General features: G+C 38.1%; 1 protein-coding gene across 2 annotated transcripts in view; it reads right to left on the bottom strand.

Annotated features, from left to right (window-relative positions):
- Positions 1-21,297, bottom strand: part of LOC145673370 (optineurin-like) — a 111,800-nt gene that overhangs the window by 43,108 nt on the left and 47,395 nt on the right. For both annotated transcript variants that reach the window (XM_081743013.1, XM_081743014.1), the window contains exons 9-10: positions 14,134-14,279; positions 4,892-5,041 (exon numbers count right to left, since the gene is read on the bottom strand). In XM_081743013.1, coding sequence (XP_081599139.1) covers positions 4,892-5,041; positions 14,134-14,279 — 296 coding nt within the window. The remainder of the gene's footprint in view (positions 1-4,891; positions 5,042-14,133; positions 14,280-21,297) is intronic.

The raw sequence follows: 21,297 nt of genomic DNA, 5'->3' as shown, positions 1-21,297 counted from the left end.
GCCAAATACTCGAAAAGAAGTGGGAATACAATACCCCGGTACATCAACTATTTATTGATTTTAGAAAGGCTTATGACTCGGTTAGGAGAGAAACATTATACAACGTTCTTACAGAGCTTGGAATACCGAGAAAGCTAATTAGATTAATTAAGATATGTTTAAATGAATCCCAAAGTAAAGTCCGGGTAGGAACATTTTTGTCCACGAGCTTCCACGTCGAAAATGGCCTGAAACAAGGAGATGCGTTGTCGCCATTATTATTTAACTTTGTGCTGGAATACGCCATAAGGAAAATCAAAGATAGCAACCAGGGCCTAGAGTTGAACGGCATTCACCAGGTTATGGCATATGCTGATGATGTAAATTTAATAGGGGATGATAGGAGAACAGTAGAAATAAATGCAGAGATACTATTAAACGCTTGCAGGGACATGGGTTTAGAAGTAAATGCAGAGAAAACTAAATACATGGAAGTGCGTCGGGACCGTAATACGGCAAATTGTGGAGGCGTTAAAATATTAAATAATACCTTTGATACAGTGGATAGTTTCAAATATCTAGGATCAATATTAACAGAGGAAAATCATATTCACGAAGAAATTAAATGTCGACTAAAACCAGGAAATTTGTGTTATTATTCGGTTCAAAATCTCTTGTTGTCGCGAATTCTATCGAGGAATTTGAAGCTTAAAATATACAAAACGATAATTATGCCTATTGTTCTGTATGGTTGCGAAACATGGTCTCTTACTCTGAGGGAAGAACATAGACTGAAAGTATTTGAGAACAGGATCCTGAGAAGAATATTCGGACCCAAGAGGAACGAGAATGGGGAATGGCGGAAGTTTCATAACGAGGAACTACATAGTTTATACTATACGGTTTACCCAACATTGTTAGGGTCGTCAAGTCTAGGAGGCTTAGGTGGGCAGGTCATGTAGCTAGAATGGAAAAAAGTAGAAACGCTTTCAAAGTCTTGACTGGTAGACCCATAGGAAAACGACCATTAGGAAGACCTAGGCGCAGATGGGAGGATAATATTAAGATGGATCTCGCAGAGATAGGAATACAAAGTAGAAACTGGATCCAATTAGCTAAGGATAGAAGTCAGTGGAGAGCTTTTGTGAACGCGGCACTGAACCTCCGGGTTCCATAGGCCATAGAGTTAGTTAGTTATTATACAATTAATACTATCCATTAATTTTTATATTTTTCTACCATCTATGTTTTTTTTTTTTTTTCTATTACGTCGCTCAACGATGTTCTAATACATTTTTAATTATTTCACATATTATTTCACATGTTATTTCTAATGCTTCTCATTCATTTATCATTTCAATCAGCTAAGCTTTTCCAATTCCTTTAACACACAAATATCCGAGAACTCAAGTACAATACTTTTTGCTGTCTTTTGTTAATGTCCATGTTTCTGCTTCGTACAATGCAATACTCACATAAAATTCCATTTTGTAACTCTTCAATCAGTGACTCACCTAGTGTGCTTCTCATTATTATAACTACAATCATCTTAAGGATATTTCACTATTTTTCATGTTGCTTTTTATTTAACGTTTACATTTCATACCTTTCTTAATAATACTACCTAAAAATTGAACACTAGTCTCTAGTCTCTTTCCTTGGTCAGATTTCTATAATTATCGCAGCTTCAATCACCCTACTATTGCTTTAATCTTTTATTCAATATATTTCAATAAATTATTTTCACATGTTTTCTTTCATCTTTTCTGACATCATGTTAATTTTCGACTCAGTTCCGCAATGGAAGAAATATCATCTGAAAAACAAGTACTAGTTCTTACCTTCTTAAAATAAGCTTTAAAATAAGCCTAATCAAATTCTTGTTCGTCACTCTTTTAGATAGTTAATAATGTCACTAAGAGGCAAAATTTTTGTCGAACACCTCTTCCAACTTCATTATCCTATATAATTTCTTGCATTTCAACTTTTAATGGTTGCTTTATATGTAAGCTTCTTCCGAATCTGATCTTACATTTAATCTCAACCATCTTTCAGATCATTCAGTTCAAGCAGTTAAAAACCTTTTCTAAGTCAATGAATGCTACATACACTTCCTTCTCATGTCTGAAAAGCTTTCATCCATTTTATTCGAAGGAAACTAATTGCATCTTTGTGTCATGATGTCTCCTCCTAACTCCTTCTGCCTCTTCAGCTTTCTTACTTCTTCGTCCGTAGGACATGACGATCTTAGTTGGAAGGATTTAGCACATCGGCTACCACAGATGGCAGGCTGATTGTAGTGTCTGTAGAGGGCATGTTGCTAGTATGAAAGCTGTCGGACAACAAGACGAGTGTAGTGAAGTGTAGATCATTTTCCCCTACGATCTCCAGCAAATGTTTGTTACAACTGTCTTAAGCAGAGCCATACACTTAAGCAGCGAGGTCGGATAGTAGTTCCACTGATTTGTTGCTCCAGTGTGACGATGCGTCAGTGGTCCATCGTAGTGTACACGATGGGAGGTAGAGAGTTCCCATAATCTACATGCCTTTTCAATTCATTACTGACGTACTGAAGTGCTCTTGGAAAGGGGGATCATTCGGGCTGCCTTAACGGCAGAACGGCGACCGGATGTGCGACCAGAGCCACCACTGTTTCCTGAACACAAAACACAGTGAGAGCAAAAACACACTCTACTGTCAATTAATTGTTGAAAAGTGATCTACCATACCGCTTTACTTTTACACGATTACTCCTGACACCTGATCATCGCGAAGAACGTTTTCTGTGGTATTGGGAGGGACTGTAATGATAAGGTGAATGAATGGAGGATGGCGGTATTCAGCGATGAGAGTAGTTTATGGATCTTAGTCACAGAGATGATTTTGTGTACGTATGTAAACTTTTAAGTGCGAAGGAAAAATCTAGTTGTTCTCATTCGTCACATACGACCTACACTTCACTGTCTGGTGAGTGAGACGGGAAGTAAGTTCTATTTCTCGCTCGTCTCTGGTCTTCATTAGAATTAAGAGTATGATTAGTAGGTCGTACATTCGTGAGGTCGCCAATCCTGTCCTCCGACCTTATTTCTGGGATTCCATCTTTTAGCAGCATATTGCGTCTTCATACTGCCAGGTGAGCCCTTCGTGCTTTATCCGGTACACGCCGTCTACTCTAACCTGCTTGATCTCTGAACCTAAGCTTTATCGAGCACAATAGGGCATGATGCGACGGTGCCTGACTACCAGCCGACTCTGTAAACTTTTACAGATGATCTCTAAAGACAGATATAGCCTACAGCATCTGGCTGACTTCGCGTCCGAACAGTTGTGTCTAATCACTTGGGATAGTTACATGTTCTAGTAGGACGAGTACTGCATCATTTTTCTAACATATCAGGGCCGGATCCGTGAATTCCTACAGTGTGTTCTCAAATGTGGTTGCGTCACTGAGAGCTTTTATTGTTTCTTAGCTAATAAAGTCTTAACTCTCTGTAAGAAGTTTTATGAAGATTTTCTCGTTACCTGATTATAAATTCCGAATATTTCTTTTTCTCTTCTATATTCTTAAAAGAATTCAATAAGTATATTATCAACTTTTTATTCTTCATTTCGCTATGTATTCTGAAACTTGTTCCTTATTGCAGTTTCTTTGGCACTTTTGTTTACTTTGCCTTCTTTCTATGCCATAAATAAAGTTTATTCTTTCTGTCATACACCTTACTGTATTCTTTCCATTTCATGCTGCATTTCGCTTGTAAAAAGACCCATTTCCATCCATAGTTTTTCCTTGCAATCTTTCTATTTCCAATTAATTTACGTTTACATACATTACTCAATTTTATCTATCTTTCCTCTGTCACCTTTATGCCTATTGTATATTTCCCCTTAATTTACATTTCAATTTTCCACACTTTATTTTCATTTCTCAGTGCAACTTTGTTTCCATACGTTTTTCCTAGTTTCCTGAAGTTTCTTCTATAACCCATGTTTGGAAGTTGTGCTACCTCTATAATACTGCACCTTTACTCGCAAAGTTCAAATGCACCCACAACTAGTTCGTTCCTATATCTACTCTACCTTAACTCATCTACTTTTTTTCGAAATTTCAAACGAATTCTTACTTTCTCTTTTCTAAACTTTTCAATATCTAATTTTTGTCTCTTACTTTAATTCCTAGATATATTTTTCAATGGATCACACGATCATGACCTGACAACTTTTCACTTACCATGGGTGTTTAGAATCTTTCTCTTGAAATAAGAATTATATGTTTTAATACTATCCATTAATTGTAGTTTTTCTCTACATCTCTTGTTTTCCTTCTATCAGAAGACAAGTTTCATGTAGGTATATACACAATGTAATACTACTACTTAATAACAAATATAGCATTTATATTTTCACCATATTTCTTTACTTCTTCCATAGAAGTACTTTCAGCCCTCATTTACTTCCTCTTTTACACTTTTTTTTTTTTTTTTTTTGGAGGGAACGCGTCCCTCCCGTCAGAGATGCTCGTGTTTACATATGGTATATAAATAAGTATTTTACAGAAAAATATGCTACATCATTGACTATCATTTTTTTTTTCCCCGAGTTTGATTTAATGCAACGACTCCAGGAACTAAATTTACTTGTTCCTTGTATCAAATCCTGAGCATGACGAAATTACGTCAGTTACATTTATCGCACATTATACCTGTCTTATCTTTCGACATTATGCTTCATTACTGTTCCATTTCTTACTTTTTTTTTTTTTTTAAATCAGATCTTATTGTCCAAAATATATTTCGATACACAAGCCACAAATCTGCTTACCATTCTCTAATATGAAATTATGTCTTCCATGTTTATGGCTGCGCTATAGATTAATTATGCAATGTACCGATCAAAAGCTTGAAAGAAAGCTTACCTTTTCTCTTTGTTTTGCTTCTGTTCCTCTACTAGCATTTTCTTCAATGCCACAATTTCAGATTTTAGTTCCTGTACATTTTCCGTCCTTGGATCCCACTGAGCAATACTTTCGGCCGCACTCTGTAGACGATCATCCAGTGTGCTATACCTGCGAAATAAACATAAAACATTTCTGTAGCTCTGAATAATAACGACACTAATGGTCAAATTACACTAATATACATATATTACTATTTACAGATGGTTCATGTGGACTAACTAAACAGTGAAATTTCGTACTGGTTTGAATATACTACAATACCTCTGTACAGGGTGTATCAAAGGCACGGTATTACAGGTCAATTCTGTTATAAGATACGGAAAAATGAAACGAGAGGGCATTTCTTAAAAATAGGTGGTTTTCAATTGAAAATAGTCGAATTTTCCCAAATTGCAACAGCTGTTGGGGCTCCATACTGGTAAGACGCCCTATGGCAAATGAATAAGTAATGTTGCCAATATTACCTTGGGCGCTCACGATACCAACAAGACAGCATTGCTGGGAAACTGATTTGAAGTGTTCTAGGCTCTTTCACACAACAACGTGCACGTTCTTCATGTCATTTTTACTGCTCTTAGGTTCCATTCGTAGATCCTGCTGAACTGTGCTGTGCTGTGAACATTGCTGAAAGGGTGCCTTACCAGTGTGGAGCGCAAACGGCTGCTCCGATTGGGAAAATTTCAAATTTTGAGATTCAAAACCACCTATTTCCAACAGATTTCTTCTTTTCCCATATTTTCGTTACTCCTAACAGACTTGGCCTATGGTTCCGGAATTTTGATACACCCGGTATATAAAAGGAAAAAAAAAAAATCTGACTGATTAACGCTAGGCCAAACTGTTTCAACTAGAAACCTGAAACTTGGACAGTATAGGATTTGTGACGTAAGGTATGATTAATTATGGATTTTCAGAAATTCGATGTCAAAAGTTGGGGATGGGGGAATGGACGTTTTAATTATTACAGAATGCCCATATCTTGGAAACCATTAAGGTTGGAGATGTGAAAATTTGGTATTTTCACTTCTCGTTTAAAAAAATTAAACACGTATTTCAGAGTTTTTTTTTTTTTTTTTTTTTAATATTTGACCTGGAAGGAAAGAAAAGAGGAGGTAATTATTACAGTAAGACGTCCATTACCTCGATACCCCGTAAGTTTAGAGAAACGTAATTTGGTATTTAGACTTTTTACAGAAAGTGATTAAACACATTAATCCGCGTTTCTTAATATTTGATAGAGAGAGAGAGAAAGGGATGGAAGCGCCGCCACCTTCAATCATCGGTGTGAAGAACGGATACTTCTGCTAATTTTTAGTATATAAACAACTAGCGTCAATTACCCGCTTCGCTGGGTTAAAAAAATTAATAAAAAAAATGTAATATATTTTATTAGTTACCTTTTACTATTACTGAAACGCTCTCTGATATTGATAATTTTCGATCCTTTTTATGTATCTCCCCCTTCCCCAAGATGCGTGGCTGAATTTGGATGTAAACGGGATCGGAAATGTCACTGTTCATCTCAGTGACCCCAAAAACTATAGATTCGACACTAATATCGCTCATTTTCGATCATTTTTATATGTCTCCCCCTCTCCCAAGCTGCGGGGCTGGATTTGGATTTAAACAGCATTTGAAGTGTCACTATTCATCTCAGCGATCCCGAAAACTATAAATTCGACACTAATATTGGTAATTTTCGATCTTTTTTAAATGTCTCTCCCTCTCCCCCTACCCTACGTTGCACTATCAAAGTGATATGACAAAAACTATCTCAGGCCCGAACCTATCTATGTTGAAAATTTGACTGAGATTGATCGAATGGTTCAAGAGTTAAGTCACAAACATACATCAAATTTTCAATATATATCCCCCTCCCCTTAGTTCTACCGTCAAAGTGATTAGATTTAAAAAAAAAAAAATCCACGCCAGAATCCTATTCACGTTAAAAATTTGATCGAGATTGGTTCAAGAGTCACGGAGGCACGGTGAGAGCTGTGGGAGGCACGGTGGCTAAGTGATAGAGCTTACCTCTAGTGCGTGGAGTTCATGGTTCGATCCATGGCCAAGTAAGTTTGTGGTGGACAACATCGTGTCCATGGATTTTCTCGGGGTACTTTAGTTTCCTCCCATTTTCCCATTTCACCAATTCTTCCATCATCATTCACTTGCCTTAATCATAGTGTCCCTTGGTCTAAAGGACATATCTTGGGAGTTAAACTGAAATATTTCATTGCATTTGATTTCATTTACAGTGAAACCTAAGTACGTTGGTTACCATCAGATCCATTCAAAAGTAACCAACTTACGGAAAATAGATAGGCATGATGGACATAAAGTCGCTTTCCTCAAGAAGACATTTTATGTGAAGAAATAAAATTTCCCACCATGTTCAATGCACAAGGTACATAGGTACATCTTTTTAGCACTGATTTGTCAATATCATTACACAATCGAGGACTGGTATCCACTCTCTCGAATTGTTGTTCGATTAGCTGTTTCCAGTGATCCAAATCTTACGGCTGCCCGGAACACACCTCGTTTTTGACAATTCCCCACATAGAAATCGCATGGTGTGACGTCACATGAACGGGCTGACCAACTGTGGTACCATGACGACCAATTCATTCATCGAAATGTTAAAAAAATCCCTCACAATAACACCAAAGTGAGAAAGTGCTCTAACCTGTTGCTACATGAACAGAATGTTATCGTAACAAGGGTTATTTTCAAGTTCTGGAATGACAACTTCCTGTAACATCTGAATGTGTGTCACTGGTAACAGTTCCTTAAGAAGTCCTATGTCACCACCACTCCAAATATCACAAGTGACACGATGGACGTTCACAATGGATTAGTATCACTCCAATAAACAACTGTGTCTGTTTAGGCGACTGTTTATCTTGAATGAAGCCTCATCTATCCAAAAAATTTGTTTCCAGAAGTTTCTGCCAGCTTTGTTCCGAATGAGAAATCACTCACAAAATTCAACGTGTGCAGAAGCTTTCGCCGGTAAGGTTTCATCTTCAAATCCTTTAACAAATTTCTTAAAAAGGGACGTGTCATTATCAAGTGTGCCTCTTCTGGTAGACTTCTTTGGGCTAGATACACATCTTTTGAGCAACAAGTTCAGTGTTTCCTTCATTTTGTACCCTTCGTGGTCGTCCACTTTGCTGTAAATCATACGCAGGACCTATAGGATCGAAACGTTGGTTCAGTTTTCTCACGGCTTGATGTAATGGTAGTTCCATATTTGGAAATTTTCTTTTAAAATCTGATGTCACCCTATTCCGTGGTTTTCTTGTGTTTCCACCAAGCTTGTAGCACGAAAACATGTTGTTCCTTTGTTAATTTGCAATTTCATCTCAACACATCTACTACTAGGCGTAACTTCACTCAGTAAATATCTTTTAGACAAAAAGGTACGAAAACAGGGTTACCAGTCTCAGCCATACTAAGAGACACAGTAGTGCCAGTTCTAGTACCATAAAAAATAGTTCATAGCTGTTTTATGTAAAAATGGGGTTAACAGTTTTTAATGTATGATTTGTTTGATAGCAGTATCCGTTAATGCACGGTATGTTTGACCAAACTGCCGCCATAAAACCACGGTGTTGCATACACCAAAATAGACTATAATGAGGAATGCGTTAAGTGTGATATTTTCTTATTCAATCCAATGCTGAGCAGAGCAATTTGAATCTGACAGAGTGTACTTTGATCAAGTATTATCTAGTCTATCTAATATAAATAAAATAAAGAGTTTGTTTGTGTGTGTCTGTGTGCGGCCTGGGGGCCAGACGAGTGGATCGAGAGTTACCAAATTATGGCCACGGGTACCACGAAGCGTTTTTTTTTCTTTCTTCAAAATTCGAACCAGGGGGGAGTCTCAGGGGGAGTGTTTACTGGGACATGTAAAACAGGGTGTCTACTGGAATACCAGAAAGTAAATTCATGACTTTTTCATGACTTTTCATGACCTTTTTGTTCAAATTTTCATGACCATGGCGATAAAAATTTACCATTAGTAATAATAAACCCCTACCATCAGTGGTGCATCGGTTAAGATGAAGATCACATTATGTTCTTATTTGTCTAATGTACATAATGTCGATTAGCTGACAACTAATTTTAAAATGCAAGAGCAATTTAAAAGGCAGTAAACAAATTTTTAATTGCGGTTCAAGTATGGGTTTAAGGCTTACCAGGTTCTATAGATTTAAAAAAAATCTTGTGAACAGTCCCGTTACATTCAGCTAGGTTTTTTATCTGCATTTTATGTACTCTGAATTCTAAATTTATAATTTTCGTTTACAAGAAAAGACTGATTACGTAAATATACAATTCTTTTCCATCGTGTCATATTTGAAATTAGCGTACATAAACATACTGATAAGACCTACTGAATTTGTTCATAATGGAACCTTCATCCTGGATGGGGTCTGATGCCTTCTTTCTTCTCTTTTTTCAAGGGTACTTTTACAAATATTTTTTTCGCACAGTCTGCATACTAGTATCACATCAAAACTTAAAAAAAAGTGAACACAAAAATGGACATCTTGATTGAATATCACAAGTTCAACTTCTTTTTTAATGAGTTAATTTGAACATCAATTCCATCAAGTTCTGAAGTTACTGAGTCACTGAGAGCTTTACGTTTCAGTTCCAAACATTTTAAGTCTTTTAACATGGTGCGTTTTGCTTTCTCTTGTTCTTCGTAGGTGTCTTTTTGCCTTTTGAGGACTTCTCGTCTTCGTGACGATGCATTTCGCACAGATAGTATCAAAGGCTTTGTGATTGCAACGGCCTTCACACCACCTGCTGCTTGGATTCCACCATACACTGACCGCTGAGCAATGAGAGAGTCTTCTGCCAGATTCTCTACAAGGCATTCCTTGTTGACAGAGAAGCACCTTTCTACTGCAGCATTACCATGAAATAAGATCAGAAGTTGCTTGAAGAATTTCAGTGTAGCTGGTTCAACAAGGCTGGTTTCGCTGATCAGCTTCATTAAGTACTGGTCAAGTTTATAATCTTTCCTGGAGAAAGCTTTTAAAGTTTCTTTCACCTTGCTTTTCTCACAGAAGCAAATGTAGTTGCTTTTTACCAGATCAGCAACTTCAGGAGCCATGTACTTCTTATCCACAAATTCTTCCAGGGCTGAATTCACAAGTGAAGAACGGAGGTTCTCATTCAACATCACTTCAGGATCCAAGCAAGTTGCGCCTCTAACAAGCTTCATCTTGAGGGGACATTTAACACTCAACTTTGTAAACATAGTAACTAAAAACGTTCTGCAGTCATTCCTGAACTGTAGTACATCAGCTTCTTTCAAATTTTTGCATGCATTTTTTTGCTCCAAATCCAATATCAATATCACGGGCCAACTTCAAATTACTTTCTTTGGAGATGTCTAGTTTCATTAACTTTGGAGGACTTGTCATTTCTGCCATCATATTTTCCCTCACAAAACGATCAGCCACCTTTCGCAACAGGGAAAAGAGTTCCTGGTACATGAATGGTAGCAGACAGTCATTAGATTGAAACAGTGTCAGAAATGGTTCCAGCATAACGGACACAGACAGTAAAAAATTTAGCTTCGCACTAAGGAGTTTATCTTTCAGGAACTCTTTCACCTTTTCAAAGTTCTTTGATGCAGGTGGATTTTTTTTTTTCTACGCTTTCTACATACTTTTTTAATGCACCAAGAACTTCAATGGCTCGCTGGAAAACATCAGAGTTTTGTGTCCATCTGATTACGCAGAATTTCTTCGGGAACTTTGTTGATCCAGAATAATGAATAAAATCAGCTCTTCTGCTGGGAAAGTCCTTAAAGAGATAATAAGCTGAGCGACAAAATGTGTGCATTTCCCACCCAGTTTTTTCATGAGCAGTTTTATATGAACCATGTACAGTGTGCAATGTACAAGTCCCTGTGTCAAGCATTTCAGGATTGTCTGGAGATAATTCATCCTTCAACATGTTCTTCATATCTGTCAAAAATCGGTGGTTGACATTTGGACCATCCATAGAAATTTGGATTATGTTGTTGAGAGAAAGTCCAAAATTCCCCAAAGCTATTCTAAATGCTTCACTTAAATCCACAGCCGTTGAGTGTCCAAGAAAGGCAGACGTCAAATAGCTTGTTGATACAGAATTTGCGTCACTGTTCCAATACCGAAGAACAATATCCATTTGTCCTCGCTGAGCCACTTTATTTAGACTCTCATCAAATGATACGGCGTACCATAAAGAAGTTTTAACTTCACGAACAACCAAATTCTGGAAGTAGGGACCTAAACCATAGGTTACCATGTATGCTAGCTTATCTTTTTGCATATGGAATTTCTGAGCTATGGCGCTATCACTAAACATAACAGAAAACAAGTCCGATGCAGCGGCTACACTGCGATCTGATGAATGACTAGAAACTTTGAATAATGCCCACAAAATTTCAGCTTTTGTTACTTCATCACCAATCATGAATTGCTTGATGCTTGAGTTATGCATAGAAGTTGCACAACCAGCAGATGCAGTACTCAGTTCTACATCACGTGATTCTCTTCCTGGTAATGAAACAGAGCTGCTGGTTGCAGCTTCAGCAGGGTCCTTAAAAGGTAATAATCTCTGCTTGCCTGTCACCAAAGAAGAAGCAAGTTCACAGTGCTTTTTGCCCTTAGCATGCAATTTAACTGAAGCAATGCCACTACAACTAACATCAAACGTTGAACTGCAGGCCGAACAAGATGCTTTGTATTTGTCGTCTGTCACTGGTCGTAGCCACAATTTCCATAATGGGTCAGCATTGAACCACGCCTCACTAAATTTGCACTTTCCAGGCATTATTAAACTCCAATCTGAAAGTAAAAGAAAAACTATAGGCAGGTGTTTGATCCGATGGTTCCTGGATATGATGAACCCATGATAGTTAGCCATTGCCTTAAAAGGGGTGATGATGACGTACTAAGGACGGGACCTACAGCTTATCGTGGGATCCGAACCACTTCTGTCCCCAACGGGAATCGAACGCGAGACCCCTTGATTACAAGGCAACGAGCTTAACCACTCATCCACAGGGGGCACTTTCTTTCAATACTGGGATGTAATTTATTCAAGTAGGGTTTAATTTACTGTCTCGAGAAAATGCACACTATTAATTCTTAATCAATCGTTATGCCATTTGAATTTCTTAAATATTTACTCTTATCATTGTAATAGTAAAATATGGAATTAAAAAAAAAAAGAAACAGACAGTATTTTTGACATTGTTTATTTTGAACTTATCACATAATTAAAGATCATAGTGAGTTTAGTAAAAAACATTTCATAAAGCTTTATATGTAAAAAATTATATTAGTTTACATAGAGTCTGGATACTTTCATATACTTTTAAGCTCTTTCCAAAGTATTCGTAATTTTAGGGGTCGCTGAGATAAATAGTGACATTTTAATCCAATTCAACTTCAAGGTCATACTCCACTCTCTAGGAGTGAGGTTGGGAGGGGGGCGAGATTTTAAAAGTAATCAAAAACGACCGATATTAGTGTTAAATTCATAGTTTTCGAGGTCTCTGAGTTTAACGATATCAGTTTTCATGATGTTCAAGTTCATCATCACCCCTTGGGGTGGGGGTAGAAGATGACTTTTTCAGATAAGATAGCTAATTAGTAACTACTGTAATTAGAGCGAATTAAAAACATGAACATATTTTCTCGTGCTTGCACGGAACTATGCGGGTTGCTAGTCTTAAATATCACTTATTGTGAATCTTAAAGAAAGAATCTAAAATTCTGCGGCCTTGTGCTCGAGCACAGAATAGCACTTACCTAAATACGGGCCTGCTCTTACCAGTGAATCACTCTATACTGTATTTGAAGTTTTAATTCTCAGTATAATTATCCATCTAGCAGAAATTTGTCTGAAATTAAGCACTCAGAGAACTGCCCAAAGACAAAACAAATTATAAAAGAAATTCGTTTTAAAAAAATAGATCATCAAATTTAAAATCTGCAAACTCAAACGAATAATATTATTTGCATAAGTCTAAAGGCCCAAAAATACACAATTTACATTTCTTAGAAGTAAAGAAATAGCAGATCAGAAAGTTGGACAGTAAAAAGTTGTTAGTATATTATAGAGACTAGAAGATGAAATGGGGAGCAGCTAGGAAGACAGTAAAGTACCAGTTAGCCAGCACTAACTGGTGGGGGAAATTCTCACAATTACTGACCTGATACAACTGTTTCAGTACATGCAGTATGAGGTATAAAAGTATGAAGTATAAAAATATACTCGGAGATTTCAGATTTTCATGACCAGTTGGGTAAATAAAGGACTTTTTCATGACTTTCATGACCACTAAGCAAAATATATGACTTTTTCATGACTTTCATGACTTTCATGACCAGTAGACACCCTGTAAAAGTAGTAGAAAATGACCGTAGTATTAATGTCAAATTCATAAATTTCACGATCGCTGAGATTAAAGGTGAAACTTCGATCACATTAACTTCCCATTCGGCTGCGGGTCGGGGGTCACCTGCAAGGGGGTGGGAGTTACCGAGAAATAATGCATGTAGAAATAATGCAAAGTGACCGATATTAGTGTCAAATCCATAGTTTTCACGGGTCGCTGAGATGAATGGCGATATTCTCAAAGGCGTTGACTTCCAAATACAGCCCCCATCGGCTAGGGACCACAGGAGTTTTTCTTCTTCCTTGAAAATTCGAACCAGGGGGTCTCAGGGAGTGTTTACCGGGATGTGTAAAAGTAGTAGAAAATGACCGATATTTTTTTCCTTTCGTTGATCAGTTTGTTTACATAGATATTTTACCTGACCTATGCGAAGAATGGGTATTTCAGCTCATAATATATATAAGAACAACATAACATATAACTCTCACGTGGCTATATGGTTCGCATACGCGTCTTCAGCGCGGAAGACCTTGATTTGCTTTCCAGAGGAAACTCATGTGGTTTGTATCCTAAGTTAAGATGTAGATCAACGTCTCAATATAACCTTCTCATGTGGTTCGGATTCCACGTTAATCAGTAGGTCCACGTCTCATATAGCCTCGCTGCTGAACGGGACGTTAAACTCAAAATCAACTCAACTCAATATAACCTTGGTACTGAACGAGTCGCTTAATTCCAAATCAACCAACCAATAATGTAACATAACAAAGCAAGAAATACATACCTTTCTGTTTGCTTCTCCAAGCAAGAATGAATTACTTGTAACGATTGTTCGTACGCTTGCATATCTCGCATAAAATTCAAGCCTTCTTCCTTCACTGGAGAACTGCCACGTAGAACCTGTTGCAGCTGATTCAGGGCAGTCAGTTTCTGTCAGAAGAAATTCAAACACGACTTATTTTTTAAAATTTTGAAAAAAGCATATACATAAAAAAACAAAACATATTCCGAACAGTTTATTCCTGTTGACATATTCCAATATTGGTACAGAAAAAATACAAGAAAGTATTTGTAATAACAGGGCTCATAGTGGTCTGGTCTCTTGTAAATAGTTGAAAAGTGACCAAAAGCACACGAAAGTAACCAAAAGCATACGAAAAAGTGACCAAAATCTCATCATGCCCCTTTTTTACTTTGCCAATTTCTCCATCACCTCTCTGTTTGTTGTTTTGTTTCATCTTTTCTTCTTTACTTCTTTTTGAGCTTCCTCCTTTCTTAGGTCTTCTAAGTATGCTTTGTAGTTACGGTAAGCAGACTTAGCAGATGTAAGAAGCTTCTGAGTAAGTGGAACCAGTTTTGGCCTATTACCGAATTTCTTCATCCCAGACATTATACTTAACTTAGCATTGAGAGTAAAGCCATGAAATATTTAAATTCATCCCGTACTCTTAAGAAGAACATACAAGAAGTATAATACAAGATGAATATGATGATGATGATGATGAAAAAAAAAAAAAAAAAAAAAAAAGGAGCGTTAACTATTACGAGAGAAAACTAAAAGGACTATTATGATAGAAGAAAGAATAGACACAGAAGGGTTCTCAACTCCACCTTGAGAGCTTAAGCATCCACCAACCATCCACTGTGCTTTAGAAAGAATAAAAGCTGAAGTGAGAATAAAGCTGACTGTTTCACATGTAGCAGCAAGTACTGAAGCTTTCAGAAGAGTAATGAGTAACAAGTTCCTGCCTTTTTCCATTTATTTTTATATTTTTCTTAGAAAACTGCCAATACAAAACATAAATCACATGAAAAAGTCACTTTACCTCCCCAACAAGTAACTTTTAGTGACAATTTTTTTTTAAAAAAACTAACTTTTAGTGACCAACTTGAAAAAAGTAACTTTTAGTTAAAAAAAAAGTGACTCGCTATGAGCCCTGTAATAAATAATGACGTTAATAGCCATAATCTTAATTCACTGAGTGTGTATTTAAAAGCACGTTTTCCTTTCCTATAACCATACCACAACATTCGTCGTCATAACGATATAAGTTTCTGATCCCAAAAATCAACAGAAGAAACATGTACAGGGTTTTCATAAAGTCTGGACGGATTTAATTTGCTTATAATTTTCATACAAATGCTCATAATGAAATCTAATAAAGTGCAAACGGTAGCGGAAGGATTTTAGTTGGCAACACTGTTAGATAAGCGGCAACTCTGAACACGTTGAGAGAAAGAGAGGGACGGCAAGGGTCAGTTTCTTACCAAATTCCATCCATTGTTGTTTTCATTGTTATTTCAATGTTGACTGTTAAAAGTAAGTTGTAAGCTGTATTGGTGTGTGTCTTTTAAAGAAATAAATAAATGAAAAACTCCTCTGAGAAGACTATTTTCTTTACCGTATCAAAGATGGCGTCGGTGAAAGAGAAAGCGCAATGTGTTCTGTGGTACGCAGAGCTAAAATCACCAATTCTGGTGTGTCGAAAGTTCACCAAAGAGTTCAAAAAGCCAAAGGTTACAAAATCAAGATAGTCCAGGATCTGCATGATGAAGATTTGGACATCCGGTTCAACTTCTGTGACGCCATGCTCAAGCAGTTGGAACATGGCGACGTTCTCCTTTCAGACAACATGTTCTCAGATGAGGCAACCTTCCATGTCTCCGGGAAGGTTAACCGACACAACTGTCGCGTTTGGGGCACGGAAAACCCAAAGGAATTTGAGACACATAAGAGAGATAGCCCTAAAGTGAACGTTTGGTGCGCCGTTCTTTTTTGAAGAGGAGACCGTGAATGGAGATTCGTACCTGGATATGTTGCAGAAATACCTCATTCCGGAACTGGAGGCACGTGGAATCCAGAACGACATCGTGTTCCAACAGGACGGGGCACCCCCTCACTATGCAATCAAGATGAGACAGTTCCTTGACGAGAAATTCCCTAACCGATGGATTGGCCGCGGTGGCCCGACCGCTTGGCCGCCAAGATCACCCGACCTTACCCCCTACGACTTCTGGCTTTGGGGTCATGTGAAAACGGAAGTTTATGCAAAGAAGCCAAGTGGTTTGGAGAACTTAAAGGACAAAATCAGGGCGTCTGTGGCTGGCATTTCGGATCAAACACGGCGGAACGCTGTGAGTGGATTCCAGCGCCGCCTACGTGAATGTGTGGACGTAAATGGCGCCCAGTTGGAGGTGTGGCGGTGAATGAACTGAGCTGGTGCAGATTACAGGTAAAAATTTAATCCTTCCGCTACCGTTTGCACTTTATTTGATTTCAATATGAGCATTTTTGTGTAAATTATAAGCGAATTAAATCCGTCCAGACTTTATGAAAACCCTGTATATCCGAGGGTAAATCAATAAGTATGTTCACTTTTGTTCTAGTTGTCTATATGTTGACTGTATGGCTTTCTGCGCTCGCCAGCCAATAAATTGTACCACTTACTTTGTTTATGGCTGGTTTCAGCGTTATTACTTCAGTTTACTTTGCACTGTTGAGAAGTGAACATGGCTGCGTCACTGTTCGTTTGTACAATAGAAGAAAAACGTTCGGTAATCCGCTTTCTGTGATCTAAAGATGCACCAGAAGCTGAAATCCACGGAAGACTTTGCGCAATACTGGGGCAATGTTTTACCACGGCGAAGTGTTTACCAATTGATCGGATAGTTCAAAAGCGTTCGAACAAACTTAACGGATTGCGGAATGCAGTTCTTCAGTGGTGCGAACGAACAGTGACTGTGCTGGCGCGTTTGACAAAGAATTGAAATTGTGTTATTTTTTGGTGCTACGAATCGTTCATATAGTGCAACAGCACGGTTGTTCAATGAACAAAATATGCTCAACCTGATTTAGTGTTTCTTCTGTACGCCATTTATTACTCAAATTCTTTACGACAGGAAGTTTGACCAATGCCCCAAAGCCACGAAACCCCAGTGTTGCTACGGGGGAGACACAAATACAAGTGTTGGTGGAGCTGACTGTCCATCCTCAACAGTCAATAACAACGGTGGCTTAAACGTGTGGTGTGTCACGCACAATGACACACAGAATCTTAAAAGAAACATAACTTCCATCCATACAAACTACGTGTGGTCCAGGAGTTAAGTGAACATACTGCCGATATGTGTATCGAGTTTTGTAAGCAAATGTATGAAGCAATGGCGTGTGGGACCATTGTGCTGACAAACGTGTGTTTGAGCGATGAGAATACGTTTTACTTGAATGACAAGGTCAACTGGCATAACTGCTGATACTGGTGTTGACACAAATCCTCACGTATTTCGTGAAGGCAACATGCAACACCCATAGTCACTGAATGTCTGCGTGGATATCTTCGGTAATCACATAATCGGGCCCTTCTTCATCGATGGAATATTAACAGGTGAGAAGTACCTGGCGATGCTGCAAGACTTGATTGCGCCATTGATCGTGGAGGCAGCGGAAGAGAATCCGCAAGAATTTGGAAAGATTCCGCCTGTTTTTCAGCATGACGGCTTTCCTGCCTATTTTCACCGTCTTGTACATGACTATTTAGACGGCGTGTTTCCGCGACGATGGATTGGCCATCGCGGCACCATTGAATGGCCAGTACGTACGCCAGATCTCGCTCCCCCCGACTTTTTTCTCTGGGGCTATTTGAAGACTACGGTGTTTCGCACATAGCCCAACAGCATTACAGAGTTGCTCCAATGCATAGTTGATGCCTATCATTCCATACCGGTAATGATTTTTATCTGTATTCGAGAGGACTTCGTCCAACGTTTACATTAATGCCAGGAGGTGGGCGATGCACAGTTCGAGCATCTCCTGCATTAGTGATGTCGCAAATGGTACTGTTTCTCTCTGCTTACAGCTTTGTAATGTTTCTTCGACCATACTTTACGGGTGGCCGCCATGTTGGCTAGGGACACGCTAGCGACATGCAGTTTCCAGAACTGGTCTCTACATGTGATTATCTTCCAAACGAGGTACCACATGAGGAGGGTTGCTATTTAAAATTTTGGAATTAACCCCGTAACCCCCTTAGGCCCCTCCCATGGGGATTCTCCTTATCAGCATAATGTATTTTATGTCCCTTCTAGGTTACAAAAGGTTTCATGTTTCTATCTGCCTTGGTTTCTTCAGGAGATGGGCCTAGTCTTATACGTGAAACGTACTTCGACCGCACTTTACGGATGACACGCTAGCGACATGCAGTTTGCAGAACTGGTCTCTACACGTGATTACCTTTCACACGAGATACCACACGATGGGGATGCTATTTAAAATTTTGTAGTTACCTCCTGTAACCCCTTAGGCACCCTCACGCTGGATTCTACTTATCAGTATAATGTTGTCTTTTATGTCCCTTCAAGGTTACAAAAGGTTTCATGTTTCTATCTACCTTGGTTTCTTCAGGGACGGGCCTTAGTGTTATTTGTGGAACACACTGTATATTTTAAGCTTCAAATTTTCATACGAAAACATGATCCTCCGCGGTCCGCGGTGACTCAGTGGCAGAGTGTTCACCTCGTGCATGGGGTCCTTGGTTGGATCCCAGCTCGCGCCAAGTGAACTCTGTGGTGGACAAACAGTGTGCATGGGTTTTCTCGGGGTTCTCCCGTTCCCTCCCACTTTCTTCATTCCGCCATTTCATTCATTTCTCATTATCATCGTCTCCTTTAGCCTAGCTGGCATAACCGTTAGATGTAAAACTTAAAAGATTTCATTTTATTTTTTGATCCTCTTCAAAAAAGTTTAATTTATTGCCAAAAATTGATGAATACATTTGGGTGTAAATGATTTAACAAAATTTTTAAAAGAATAATTTAAATTACCGAAAAAATTAAGCTAAATAATTATACAAACCTACTTATAGAAGGAAATTGTGTGTCACGCTATATTGGAATATTATACAACCATGCTTAAGAGTTGTAATATTGATTGTAGCAAAGGCTTGAGCGTAACAATTGATGTTCTTTATTTAAGGATGCATATTTCAGAGCCTGTATCTTGAATTCGCCAGAGTAAGATGCCATCGGAAGATATAACGATCAAAGCGCAGGTTTGTAACGGATGTAAATAGTTTGGTAAATCACTCGATATACCTTTATTTATTATTCGTTATTAGAAAGTTTTCCTGCAATTTTCTTTTACAAATTTTGACGTAATAAATTATGTCCACACTCCATGAACCAAAATTGTCTCTAGCTTTGAGCATTTTTAATTCGCATCCCAAGTACAATTACAGAAAGCGCTTCAGAACAGGTCACTTAAGTCCTAATTGTTTTTTTAAAATTTGTTTCTAAATTTTAGGTACACAACGATATCTTTAAAGAAAGAAAAAATAAATATGTATGGACAAATACACAAATTATTGTATATTTTGTAGGCGTACGAAACTACTGTTCTTAAATACATACGGAAGTTGATTAATTTATATTAAGCCGAAGTTAATGTGCACCTGTATTACGCATGTGCAACTTATCGTCATGAGACTATGAGCCAAGCAACAGTATCTCGTTAGTCAACACAGTAGAGCAATGTGGTCATGCGTAGTGTAATGCCGCCGAAACTAAACAGATTATGGAACGGATTCATTGTGGACCTTTCTGATGCTAAGGTTCACGGCGTCGCGCATTGTAGAAATGTGTGAATTGTGTAATTTTCGTGTACGTTGTGCCACTCTGAATCATATTGTACGGAAATATGCGGCACAGAATCCTGTGCCCACTACACCGCCACGAGCAACTAGAAACCGGCCTCCCGTAAAGAGGGTCTCCGCTATTGCGTGTGGTCCGACATATGGCGAGTGTGCAATAGCCAGCAAATGCCGCACATCCAGGCGACAATCAACCAGGGTGTCTACTACAATTCCAAAATTAAATTTCGTGATCCTTTCTTCCCCAAACCATACAATTTCATAACATTCTTAAGAGCGAATTTAGGTGCGAATTAGGCCGAATTTTCATGCATGCGATAGTAGCTTGCTTTGCTTGCGATTTGGTAGTGTCTAAAGGCGACCATAGACATTTTTGGTGGTGAATTTTGACATTTTATAGAACAAAATTTTCCAGTCTGTACTTACATTTGACGGGTAAGGGAAAAAAACAAGGAATGTCCATGTATGTGCTTTTTCGGGTACTTTGTCCTATCTGTTGGTGACTCTTGGTACTATTTGACTGTATATGCCATGCATACGTAGATGTAAAAATGTCCGTGCAAAAAGGGAAAAAAGATGTAACTAACCCTATTCTTCTTACGCGGTTTTCAATATTAAATCGCAGTTTTCTCGAAAATGCAGTTTTGTGACATTCCTTCTTTTTTCCCCCTTACCCTTCATTTGTACATAAAAAAAAATTCGTGACCCAAAAGCTAAATTTCTTGACTTTCATGACCGCTTATTGATTTCGTGATCGATTGACACCCTGTCAACTGAACCATTTATAGGGATTTACGACTCATGGATGTTTGCAAGAGCAGTATGCACGCCCTGAACCGTGTCATGTGGCTGAGCGAAATACGAACTGCAGGAGGCTCTATGAACGTCATCTCACGGGTAATCGGTGGAAGTTTCTTGTTACCCTTGATGAGGCGTGGATTTACCTCACAGACTGTGGTAAGGTTTGTGTCATTAATGTTGACCCCAAGGGCTGATGTACACTCATGTCTATAAATATGTTGTTGTAGAAATATAATTTGATAACGAATACACCCGGTATTTCTTATAACGTTAGTATGTGTATAATCGGCAAAGACATGTATGTAGAAAATTTTATGTCAAAAGAGCAGTAAATAAGAACAATACAACGAAACTAAAACTTTCTTGTCCATTTAGCAACATTTTGTTTTACTCATTCTAATTTTCGTATTTATAATTCTTTTCCTATGAAATTTACCACAAATATGCATTTCTCGTTTATACACATAGTATCAGTATTAAAAGTATCCTGCAAAATCATTATC

This window comes from Thermobia domestica, chromosome 16 (genome assembly GCF_964235325.1).
Source record: "Thermobia domestica chromosome 16, izTheDome1.hap1.1, whole genome shotgun sequence".
NCBI lineage: Eukaryota > Metazoa > Arthropoda > Insecta > Zygentoma > Lepismatidae > Thermobia > Thermobia domestica.
Note: the sequence above shows the minus strand (reverse complement) of the source record. Positions and strands in the feature narration are given on the sequence as shown.